Below are 12373 nucleotides of genomic sequence, written 5' to 3'. Positions count from 1 at the left end.
AGAAGTGCAGGTCATCCCAATTTTTGGCAAGTTGCGCATACACATTCAAGGCTATGTGGATCATGAGGATTTTCTTGTGGCTCCTTTGAATGGCTGTGATGTATTGCTTGGAAAGCCTTGGTATACACATATTGATCCGTGCAAGGCTTACAAGACCAACAGGATCACCTTCATGCATAAAGGTCGAGAGCATGTAATTGATGCTGGTGAAGAGGATGATACCATTCCCCTTGTATCTCATGTATAAATTAAGAAAGTAATGAAAAAGAGTGTTTTTGCGTACTTGATTTTTGTACGAGATCATGTTGAGGAAAAAAATGTACATGTAAATACTCTTAGTAATGATAGACTGAAATTTTTGCAAGAGCACAATGATTGTTTTGCTGATGAGTTACCAAATGAGTTGCCACCCGTACGACCGGAAGATCATCGCATTGATCTTGTGCCGGGTAGCTCACCGCCTAATAGGCCATCCTATCGTGTAAGTGCATCCCAAAAAGAGGAGATCATGAAGTAGGTGAATGAGCTTCTTGAGAAGGGTTTGGTTCAGCCAAGCTCTTCCCCATATTGTTCACCCGTCCTCTTGGTTCAAAAGAAGGATGGATCCTTTCTGCCAACAAGCATAGAAGGCAATTGGATGTTAAAGAGAATGATTGGGTATTGCTGAAATTTGAGAAAGCAAGACTTGCAAAGAGGCCTGGCAAAGAGGGTGCATATCCTAAGCTTGCAACCAAGTACTATGGGCCTTTTCGAGTGATCGAGAAGATCAATGAAGTGGCTTTCAGATTGGCATTACCTAGTCATTGGCACATACACAATGCTTTTCATGTGAGTCTCCTTCGCAAGTATGTAGGGCCGGAGCCCAGTGAAACGGTCATTGAGGATCCACCAGAAGTGGATGAGCTTGAGGAGATCTTGCAGCCAGAGCAGATTGTGTATCACAAGGAATGCAAGCTTGCTGCAGGCAAAGTTGTGAGGTGTTACCTTGTGAAGTTTAAGAACTATCTTCCCATTGATGCTAAATGGGTAGATGAAGAGTTCTTCAGAGATTGCCCGCATGTGCTTCAGACATATTTGGATGCTTTTCAGTTGCGGTCCGCGGACAACTGTTTAGAAACCGGGGGGGATGTCACCATTTGGCCACCCAATTGGTCCACCCGTGTTTTCTTATCATGTATGTATTGGACTGGTGTCCATGGCAGTTGTATATGACGGGGATTGATGCCACTCATGTGTTACTGTGGACTTGGCTTTCCGTTGAGACTTGTGCCTCCATGTACATGCCCGGAAATGCTTGGTGGATTGGTGTTCCATTCGGTCTGGTACCTCATATACTTGCCTGGAGCACGTCTATTTTGGTATAGGCTCATGAACGGGGATTGTCCATACCAATGCTACATTGCATAGTATCTTTATGTGCTTGCTTGCAATTGAAATTGCATGCTGTTTTCATGCTTGCTTGACCAATGTGTAGTTCCGGGTAAGGGGACGCCCGCCCACGAACCGTGCGTGTGAAACTGTCTACTGACATGGTTATGTGGCATGTGACAGGTGGTAAGTATTGGTCATAAACTTGGCCTTACGAGTTAGCACTAATTTATAAGTGAGTGTGTACACACTTCATTAAGTTTTGGGCGACCAAAACTCACTTATAAATTATGACCAGCTCGATGTTCACACACACTAACCAGCCATGTGTCCACTCTAGCTTGCTCCACAAAGCACTTGCCTACCACCTACACTGGACAACTCACCACCTCTCTCCTCCTCCTCTCTCTAGAGATTGGCGCCTCCTTCATGAGGGCTGTTGGGCTACATTTTCTGCACATTCTCCTTCCCAACTCCATTTCCAAGCTTGCTAAGGTGATTTTCAAGCTTCCAAGAGTGTTTCCGAATGCTGATCACTCTCCTACACACTCCCAATGATTGAAATTCAGCAAAACAGCTCTCTTTATTGCATAGAAACATGGGACGGGGAACGGGAACGGGGGACGGGACGAGGACAGGGCAAAAGGCCGTCCCGAGGACGGTGGAAAAAACGGCAATCTGAAAACGATTGTTTTTTTGCAATTTTTTTTAACACACTTGATTTACACTTAGAAACCAAGACATTAAGCACAAAATTGCACCCAAAAGAGGAGAAATGCATAGTCGTATTAGCAAAAAACTATAATGGGGCGCCGATGGCGTGATAAACAAAAGTGAGTGTACAATCTAAACAAAAATGCCAATTGGCATAATGAAAGGCCCAAGGAGGGCGTACACTCAAGGCAAAATGACTAAGTGCCAAGATACAAGATTGCTAGCAAAAAAGTGGGGCAAGAGTCGAGACTCTAGACTCAAGAGACTAGGCAAGAGGCTGAAAAGGGTGAAGATCAATCGTGACCTCCTCAATGAAGTCCTCCATAGGCTGGTCCTCAAGTGGGAGGGGAGGGGGAGGTGGGGGGGACAATGCCTCGGGCACAACCTCAAGCTCCTCTAAAATCTCGGCCCTCTGCTGATCAGAGAGATGTGGGTCCTGCTGTGCCTGCTCCCATTCAGTCAAAGGATCTGCCTTCTTTGTCAAGCCCTTGCAAAGCATTCGCAAGTTGGCACTGACAAATACCAAATCATTTGCACGCTGTACACCAAGGCGGTTCCTCTTCTTAGAGGCAATGTGGCTATAAACTGACCAGAGTTGCTCTAGGCAACTGCTACTGCAAGCCTGTGAGAGTACGCGCACAGCAAATTCCTGCAACTTTGGAGTTTCCGCACCATAATCCTTCCACCAAGTGCAGACCCTACCTTGAAGCGGTCCGCCTGTGCATCTGCCAAACCAAAAGCCCCCCGCTTCTCTCTATAAATCTGCAATTGGTCCTTGATTGTGCGGCGATCCTCCTCACTAGTGTAAAGGCGATCCAAGGTTTGTCGAAGGCCTTTGCTCACCTCTTTGTCCTTGTGTTGCCCTTTGCCTTGAAACTCAGGATCAACAATGTAGGCAGCAGCATGGAGGGGAGAGTGGTAGGCTTGCCACCTTTTCAAACATAGGGATTTGACCTGTTTATAGTGAGGCTTGACTTTGAACATTGCTTTTAGCTTCTCTGTCATGCGATCCATTGCCTCGTACACTTTGCCAATGCATGGTTGAGTGGAATCCACTACCCTAAGGAGATCAATAATCGGTTGCACCATCTCCACAAGCGCCTTGGCCTCCTCCCACCATGCCGCATCATCCGCCCTTTCCCTGCAAAATTTGCTGACCATCGTGGAAGCCTCTGAAGTGCGTGCAAACTCATCACTGAGGAAGAGTCCCCTCAATGCCCCGCTACATGTACACAAGCGACCTAGCATGAGAAAGTTGAATGCAAACCTCGTCTCGGAATACTTAAGAAGAGAGAGGCTTGACTTCTTGGAAAACTCGTGCTGCACCCTTTGATGGTTGAGGACAAAGGTCACTATTTTGTTGGCACCCTCAATGACAGGTGCAACCCAATCCAAGGCCCCTATGTCTTTGATAAGGTTGTTGAGGCAATGGGCCATGCAAAAGCACACGGTGATGCGAGGATAAGTTGCTTGGAGAATTGTCCCCGCCGCCCTATTTGCTGGTTCTCCATCCGCACATATGGCAATGACATTCTCCGCCCCCACCGTCACTAGTGTTGTTGCCCACTCCGCAGCAAGTATCTCGGCACTCTTCCCCGTCCCGGAAGCATCATGGGAGTCGACAAAGTATGTCTCCCCTCGTGAGTAGGCAACAACTCCATGGATGGAGCGCTTTCTAGTGTCACTCCACCCATCAACGACGAGGGTAACACCATTTTCAGCCCATTGCTCTTTCATGTGGTTGGCCGCCACCTCCACGCTTGCCTTCTCCTTCTCAAGGAGAGAGGTGCGGATGGTCTCCGAAGAGGGGGGAACATAAGAGGGTCCATACTCCGCTATCAATTTGCACATGGCCCGAAAGTATGGAGATCTATCCAAAACACCATATGCAAAACACAAACAAAATTCAGATTTTTACCATCATTTAGTCTTTTAAGTTTTAGTCTTTAGAGCATGATATTTGAATTTTGAATAGTACATGAGCATAGTGCCAAGGACTTACCGTGCCGCCCGAAATGCTATGTGGTCATGAAAGAAGAATCGTGCCACCGCCATGTCCACCTCCTCTTTCAATTGAGGGTTCCAATTCTCATCAAGAGTACTTTGGCGTCCCCGAGAAGCGGATGCCTCTCTTGATGAACGAGGTACATGCGGCGTTGATGTCCTCACAAAGGATGTGGGATCAACGGCCACTTGAGGATTGCGTTTTGCCAACTCGGCCGCCTCATAAACCACAAGCTTTTCAAGGAGCTCCTTCTTCTTCTCGGCCGAAACCTCCTTGCAAAATTGCACTTCGTTGCCGGGCTCATGCAAGAAGTGAGCACACACTTTGTGGGCACCGCCGGTTCGCTTGTAGCCGCAAAGCTTACATACCCATGGTCTTGAACCACCCCCTTGACCGTATTGCGAGCACTCTACCTCATCCCACCAACTCCATCGATGTACGGCGGGCCTCCTCCTTCGTGATGGAGCGGGTGTTGAAGTGGTGGAGGCGGCGGCGGACCCGGGTTGAGGAGAGGAAGGGGTTTGAGAAGAGGATGCCATAGTGATAGAGTAGAGCTTGAGATGGATGGTAGAGCTTGAGAAAGAGTCAAGACGGAGAATCGGGATGGAGATGTGTAACGTGCGGAAGCTCTGGGTAGTCTTCTTTCAGCCCTAAACATTCTTGAAAACCTTCTGATGCAAAAACGCACCATCTGATGCAAAAACGCAGGTAGAGAGAGAGTAGAGAGAGAGAGAGAGTGAGAAGTGCTGGAAATTCAGTATATACTATGGTACAAAAAGGTACATATCTTTTGCAGCCCTTGGCTGCCTTCTTGAAAAGGTGATAACACACCAAAACTGCCCTAGACTAGGACTCCTAATGACTCATACCCCTAGTGGGTTGAATGAATAAAACAAAGAGCAAGTGTGCCTTTATATAGGCCTTGGAGTATGTGGGAAACTGGCCGACTGCTGGTCGCTAATTCATAAAATCTATTAAATGCAGCCGACTGGGTATTCTGGATGCGCCTGCTGCCAGCACCCTCTGTCCTGCAGCCGACAGCCCTCTGGTACTGCTGACGTCAGCCTCCATGCAGCCGACAGCCTTCTGATCCATGCTTTGCTCCAAGTCCTGCTCCATGTCCATCTTCTGCTGGTTCATGGTCTTTATCTGTTTGCCCCTTCTGGATCTAGCCCTGAGAATGTCCATGGCATCTGTGATGCACATGACATCCCCCTCTGCTAAACTTGATGACGGGAATCCAACCTGCTCTTGGATGACTGTCATCATCCCAATCCTGTCCCGAAGTCCCTCTGTCATCTTCCATCCCTGGCAAACCTTTTTCTCTGAAAATCCGGTCTGTTCTCCAAACCACTCTGTCTCTGATGAAGATCTATGCATCTGGTCTTCCTCTAGTCCACAATCCATTCCTGCCCTGACTCTGAACACCGTCTTGGTCTTCTTTCCTGGAACTGAGTCTGGCACTCTCACATCACCCTTGGAGGATCAACCTCCCTTGGGACCGTTACCTGAGAACCTATCTGGCTCACGGAACTGCCATCCCCATCTGGCACTGTGGAACACCACCAACAAACCTCCTGGGAGTTCTTCCCGCTTCTGTGGTCCTTGCCTTGGGCTTCGAATCCGTGTACTTTCCTGTACCTTGGACCTGTACACCATCATCTGGGACTGAATCAGCATTTAGCCTGGCTGAGCCTGATGCTCTGATACCAATGTAACGTGCGGAAGCTCTGGGTAGTCTTCTTTCAGCCCTAAACACTCTTGAAAACCTTCTGATGCAAAAACGCACCATCTGATGCAAAAACGCAGGTAGAGAGAGAGTAGAGAGAGAGAGAGTGAGAAGTGCTGGAAATTCAGTACATACTATGGTACAAAAAGGTACATATCTTTTGCAGCCCTTGGCTGCCTTCTTGAAAAGGTGATAACACACCAAAACTGCCCTAGACTAGGACTCCTAATGACTCATACCCCTAGTGGGTTGAATGAATAAAACAAAGAGCAAGTGTGCCTTTATATAGGCCTTGGAGTATGTGGGAAACTGGCCGACTGCTGGTCGGCCAGTTACTAATTCATAAAATCTATTAAATGCAGCCGACTGGGTATTCTGGATGCGCCTGCTGCCAGCACCCTCTGTCCTGCAGCCGACAGCCCTCTGGTACTGCTGACGTCAACCTCCATGCAACCGACAGCCTTCTGATCCATGCTTTGCTCCAAGTCCTGCTCCATGTCCATCTTCTACTGGTTCATGGTCTTTATCTGTTTGCCCCTTCTGGATCTAGCCCTGAGAATGTCCATGGCATCTGTGATGCACATGACAAGATGTTGGAGAAGGAGAGCTTGGACAATGGAGAGGGTGAGCTTGGAGAGGGAGAGCTTGGATGTTGGAGAAGGAGAGCTTGGAGAGGGTGAGCTTGGAGAGGTTGGAGAGGGTGAGCTTGGAGAAGGAGAGCTTGGAGAGGGAGAGCTTGAGCCTTGGGTCTTGGGTCTTGGAGAGGGAGAGCTTGGAGAGGAGATGGCTTGAGGAGAGCATGGAGGTCTCTTATATAGAAGAAGAGGGGAGCCATGTGGGAGAGAGAGACTCAAGGAAGAAGCCTTGGAGCCTTGGAGGAGTTGCGCATCACCAAACGGATAGGACACATAGCCGTTGGCGCCCCGCCAACGGTCAAAAACTGCCGCCAACGGTCAGTTTGACCGTCCCCGTACAGACAGGGAACGCCGTTCCCGGAACGTTCCCGGAACGCGTTCCCGGCGTCCCCGTCCCGCAGTCAGGCAACCGTCCCCGTCCCTCCGTCCCGCGCCCGTCCCACGCGTTCCCCGTCCCTAGGGTCCGTTCGTTCCCCCCGTCCCATGTCACTATGCTTTATTGCTGTAATTTCTGGTCTTTTTGCTGAAAACCCTAACTTCAGTCCTCCTTTCTCAAGTTGAACCATAGGGGAAGCTTTCTCAAGGTTCCCTTCATCCTCTTGAAGACTTTTGTCGCGAAGAATTACGACAAATCAAAGATCTCTTCACTCCAAGGACTTCCATCGTGAAGACTTCCGCTGTCATCGACTCTACTTACAATTGGTAAGCTTTAATGCTTAAATACGGAAGCAAGTGGCAGGAGGGAGGAACCAGATTACAAGATCACATACCCTGTGTAGTGTTCTCTTGTCCTACGTGCTCTCTTGCAGATTGTTGCTACCATGTGTTGGTGGAACAATAGAGAGCAGATGGTAGGGAACATGGGCACTTGAGAGCGTAGATCTAGTCAAAAATGCCCATGACACTATGTACTTGATTCTCCCAAGATCAATATACTCGAGGGAGGGATCGGCCGTTCCGGCTCATTGTCTGTCTCTTGTCAATTCAGCAATTTACTTCTTGTATTTGAGCAAGTGTCCATCAAATCTTAGTGTATTTAAGTGTATTGATTAGCATTGTGTTCAACCAAGTTACACTCTTCTATGACACTAGAGGGGGAACGACGGAACGAGTCAGACTTCAATGTTGGAGTGACTCAGATTGGGGAGGAGATCCAGACACGAGAAGATCTACATCAGGCTACGGTTTTACCCTTGGCTCAGGAGCTATTTCTTGGAGCAACAAGAGGAAGCCAACTATTGGCTTGTCTTCTACAGAGGCAGAGTATCGAACTGCTTGTGGTGCTGCTTGCGAGGTGGTGTGTTGCGGAGGTTACTTGGGGAGATTGGGTTTCCACAGGAGGAACCCACGGTCATCTAGAGTCATTTTGTTCGTGAGAAGATTTTGGTTGATGACATCTTGCTAGAGTTTTGTTCCACGGAGGACAATGCGACGAACGTCTTCACGAGGTCTCTACCTCAGGCGATGCTCTGGCAACACTCCAACTCACTAGGGTTGGTTCCACATCCAGGAGCTGAGAGGGGGTGTTAGCAATCATCTCCTATCTGTACCATATTACTGAGTGAGGGCCTTTGTTGTGGGTGTGCCCACCAGGAGCTCTCACAATTTTTCTCCATTTTTTCCATGTTTGTTTTTCCTACTTTTGGTCGTGGGGGCTGTCTGGTTCTGGCCGACTTGTATCTATGCTCGTCGACTGGTCTTTTACCCAGTGGTGGACATGTAGGCAGCCTGTCAGCTATTTTTGGGCTGGCCGACCAGCACCAAACCCTTGCCCCCCACTTCTAGATTGCACCAGATCTTTGTGCATAAAGCACAGTTTATACAGCTTCTCTCTCTCTACACTTCTACCTTTTCTTTCTCACTGCAGTTGTCTCATTTTCCGCAGTGCATTCTGACAGCATGATATACCCCTAGTAATTCATGGTGCGGATAAAGCTCCGCCTTACTCTCCTTCTCTATTGGATCTCATGTAATATGCGGAAGCCTCGGAGAAAGATCGGTAACTTCAAAACTCAGAATTCAGCACTCTTTTCGCGACGGAAATTAACAAACAAACTTGAAAGGAGAAGTGCAGAAAATAGAGAGAGATAGTGAGAGATGGAGAGGACACAATATTGGGTCCCAATTAACCTCTGTAGGGCCCCCACCACGGATGGTGTATTTGCTTTATTAGAATGATGAGAAAACTGAAAGAAAATACAGCAATCTTGGACCTTTTCTTGGCTGGGAATACCCTGCCCTTGACCTGAATCCTTCACCCCTTTGCGTTAGCAAGCCCTTGGCTGTCTTGGCCCCTTGGATTGCTTGAGCACTTGGTGAATGATGAGATAAATCATTGGGATTATGGCCTCCACTATTTATACTTCTCATCAAGAGCAGTCGGCTGGTTCACTTTACCTCCACGACTGGTTTTAATAATATAAAATGCTGAAAATGCCTTGCTTTCACACTGGACTGTCCTGGCTGCCCCTGTGGGGCTGCTGTCCAGTCCAGCGCAGGCTGCTGGGCAGCGCCTGGGCACTGGCCCCTGCAGTCCTAGGCTGCCCTATGGCTAGCCAACTGGCTGGCCCAAGAGCCAGTCGGCTGCTTGGCCAAGCCCTCTTGGGCTGGCCGACAGCCTGCCCAGCCCCTCCCTGGGCTGGCTGACAGCCTGCCCAGCCCTTCCTTGGGCTGGTGGGCATGTCCTGGGGCTGCTTGGCCCCATTTTTGGGTGGCCCATAGCCTTCCCTGTGTCCACAACTGCTACATACCTACATCTACACAGCTGTCTGATATCTGGTGGCAGACCAAACATACAGAACAACTGACATCATTCCAGAGGGAGACTCACAACGCGGACTGGCACTGTTTCATGTGCAGGACAGTGCACACCTGACCTTGGACTCATATGCAGGACAATGCACACCTGACCTCGGACGACTGAGATGGATCCCTGGCTGACTCATCCCGGACTGGGCTCACATGGGACCAGTTCACCATCCCAGGTCCTGCACCTTCTGTACAGAAATGTCTACGTGGCATCCAAGTGTGGGATGCACGTGACATCCCCTTCTGCTTAACTTAACGGAAGCTGCATAGCCTCCATATAATCCGTCAATAACGCCGGATAGTCTTCGAAGAACTCTTTGTCGAGCCATACCGCTTCATGAGTTCCTGGGTCCTGAAACTTTGTGAGAAACTGTCGTAGTCTTCGGCCTGAGCCATGCTTGAAACGGTGCAGAAGGATCTGTTCTGGAACCATTACTTCTGCTTCATCCACAATGTCTGGTTCCGCTTCGTCTTTGACCTCTTTAAGGGGGTGGACCTGCATATGGCTTTAACCAACTGACATGAAATACATCGTGCATAGTCCAACTCGGAGGTAGCTTTAATTGCATAGACACCTCATTAATCTTTTTCCGGATGGGAAAAGGTCCAAAGCTCCTGAAAGACAACTTTGGGCATCGCTTGCCCACCTGCTTTAATCTTTGCTTCATTATCCGAAGATAAACCCAATCCCCTTTCGAAAACTTCATATCCCTTCGGTCTTTATTGGCCTGTCGAGTGTAGGCCTCTTGCGCTTTAGCCAATCTGGCTTTTACTGACTCTAGGATCTCCTGGTAAGACTCCGTCACTCTGTTCGCCTCCGGTACTGAAGACGAAGTCCTGGTTAACAACGATTGGAAAGGTCTTCCAAACGCTGCCTCATATGGAGTCCTGCCAATAGCTGAAGAAAAAGAGTCATTCAAAACAGCTTGAACTAAAGGCAAATACGATTCCCACTTACCTTGCTGATCATGGACATAACACTTCAGCACATCAAAGGCCAACTGGTTGTATATCTCTGTCTGGCCATCCGTCTGTGGGTGGAATGCATTGGAAAAATTCAACTTAGTACCAAAATTATCAAACAATGCCCTCCAAAAATGACTGGTAAACTTGGCATCTCGGTCTGACACTATGGTCCTAGGAATCCCGCCAATCGGGTACCAATGCCGAATGAATAACTGGGCAACATCCTCAGCGGTCACATTGGCCCTGCAACAAGGAATAAGCATAACAAATTTGCTAAACCTATCAACAATAGTTAAGCACTGCGTATTATGCTTACTCGGGCTAGGAGGCAGATTTGTGACAAAGTCCATCGAAATGTCTTGGAAAGGACCCTTAGGAATTGGCAAGGGCTGTAACAACCCTATCTTCTTTCCACGAGGAGCTTTCACCTTTTGACAAATGTCACAGCGTTGTACATATGTAAACACATCACGCCTCATCTTTGGCCAATAGTATTGCCGTTCTAATTTCTCCAGAGTCGAATTCATGCCCTTGTGAGGACCACCTGTAATGGCGTCATGGACATCATGGAGAAGAGTTGCCCGGAATGACTTCATGACACATAGTCGGCCTTTGTAGAAAAGCCAACCATCGCGTATCAGAAAATGGCATGGTCCTGTGGCATCCAATGCCTGTACCCACTGAGTACCGAATTCCTCGGAATCCGCGTACGTGTGCTTCATGTCCTCTAGTCCTGTACCAACAAGGTCAAGTCTAGTGGTCCGAATCATAGACACTTGTCCCTTCCTGCTCAAAGCATTGGCCACTGGATTGGCCTTTCCTGGAAGGTACTCAATCATACCACCGAACTGCTGGAATATCTGACTCCAGCGGTGTTGTCGATCACTCCACTGTGCACTTGGCATCGTCTGAATCCAACGCAATGCCTGATGGTCAGTGCGAACCTCGAAGTCACGGCCATACAGGAAATGTTTCCAATGTTTCAAGGCCTGTATTACTGCTAGGAGTTCACGATCATAGACTGAGTAGTTCTTCTCGGCGGGCAGTAACTTACGAGACATGTAAGCTACTGGATGACCATTCTGTTGCAATACACCTCCGATTGCGATGTTACTCGCATCGGTGATCACTTGAAATGGTTCGTCCCACGAGGCAAGGGAAAGCCACCTTGAGGTTCTGGAATGCCTCCAACGCTCGTGGAGTCATTCGAATCTTTTGCCTTCTTGTTTTCACTCCCCTTAGCAGATCGGTGAGATCTGCCGAGAGATCAGAAAACTTGTCGATGTGGGTGGAATATGCCTGGCATATACCCACAAATGATCTAATATCATAAGCTGTCTGAGATACTTCCCAGTTAACAATCTCGGCCACTTTAGCCGGATCAAGTCGAATGCCTTCAGCACTAATTATATATCCGAAGTAATGCACCTGGAACAGATAAAATTCGGACTTCTTTTCATTGACGTAGAGCTCGTTGCTTTCCAGCAACTTAAGGATTTTCTCCACATCAATGTCATGCTGCTCAACTGTGGCTGAAAATATGAGTATGTCGTCCAGAAATATGAACACACACTTTCCAATCAAATCCCGGAAAATACGCACAATCATGCGGTTAAATGTAGCCAGGGCATTCGTCAAACCAAATGGCATGACTACAAATTCATAGTGGGCCCGTTTTGTGCGGAAGGTTGTCTTGGGGATGTCTCTCTCCACAATCCGCACCTCGTGGTACCCACTCTTTAAATCCAATTTTGAGAACACCTTTGCTCCATTCAACCTCTCGAGAATATAATCGATTCGAGGCATCAGGAATCTGCTCTTGATAGTCAGCTTGTTGAGTGCACGATAATCCACACAAACGGGAAGACCCATCTTTCTTCTTGACAAACAAGATCGGTGCTGCAAATGGCGACACGCTAGGGCGGATGAAGCCAGCTTGCAACAATTCTTGGAGTTGGCGGTCCAACTCCGATTCCATAGCCTTGGAAAGGCGATACGGAAACTTGCTCGGGGGTTCCGAGCCTGGGAGGAGGTCAATCCTGTGATCCTCCGGTCTGGACGGGGGAGCTGGGGAGGGAGGCTGTCCCGAAGAAAAATCTTCTGGAACTTTTCATGGAGAACCGAGTACTTCTCGGAAGCACTGGCCAC

At 48.5% G+C, this 12373-nt stretch overlaps 2 protein-coding genes across 7 annotated transcripts in view; both read right to left on the bottom strand.

Moving 5' to 3' along the window:
- Positions 1-12373, bottom strand: part of LOC147635588 (UDP-galactose/UDP-glucose transporter 5B-like) — an 89527-nt gene that overhangs the window by 72218 nt on the left and 4936 nt on the right. The gene's annotated exons all lie outside the window — the stretch shown is intronic.
- Positions 2503-3519, bottom strand: LOC147635589 (uncharacterized). The gene has a single exon (XM_086803244.1). It carries the CDS (start codon positions 3517-3519, stop codon positions 2683-2685), a length of 837 nt encoding a protein of 278 aa, XP_086659370.1. The 3' UTR covers positions 2503-2682.

Source organism: Cibotium barometz, chromosome 9 (assembly GCF_041138505.1).
Source record: "Cibotium barometz isolate CiBa-2024 chromosome 9, ASM4113850v1, whole genome shotgun sequence".
NCBI lineage: Eukaryota > Viridiplantae > Streptophyta > Polypodiopsida > Cyatheales > Cibotiaceae > Cibotium > Cibotium barometz.
The sequence above is the reverse complement of the archived record's forward strand: the minus strand, read 5'-3'. Positions and strand labels throughout refer to the sequence as shown.

Bases quoted from the DNA above. Each gene is read 5' to 3' on its own strand.
- LOC147635589 (XM_086803244.1), bottom strand. From the start codon at position 3,519: ATGGCCCATTGCCTCAACAACCTTATCAAAGACATAGGGGCCTTGGAT.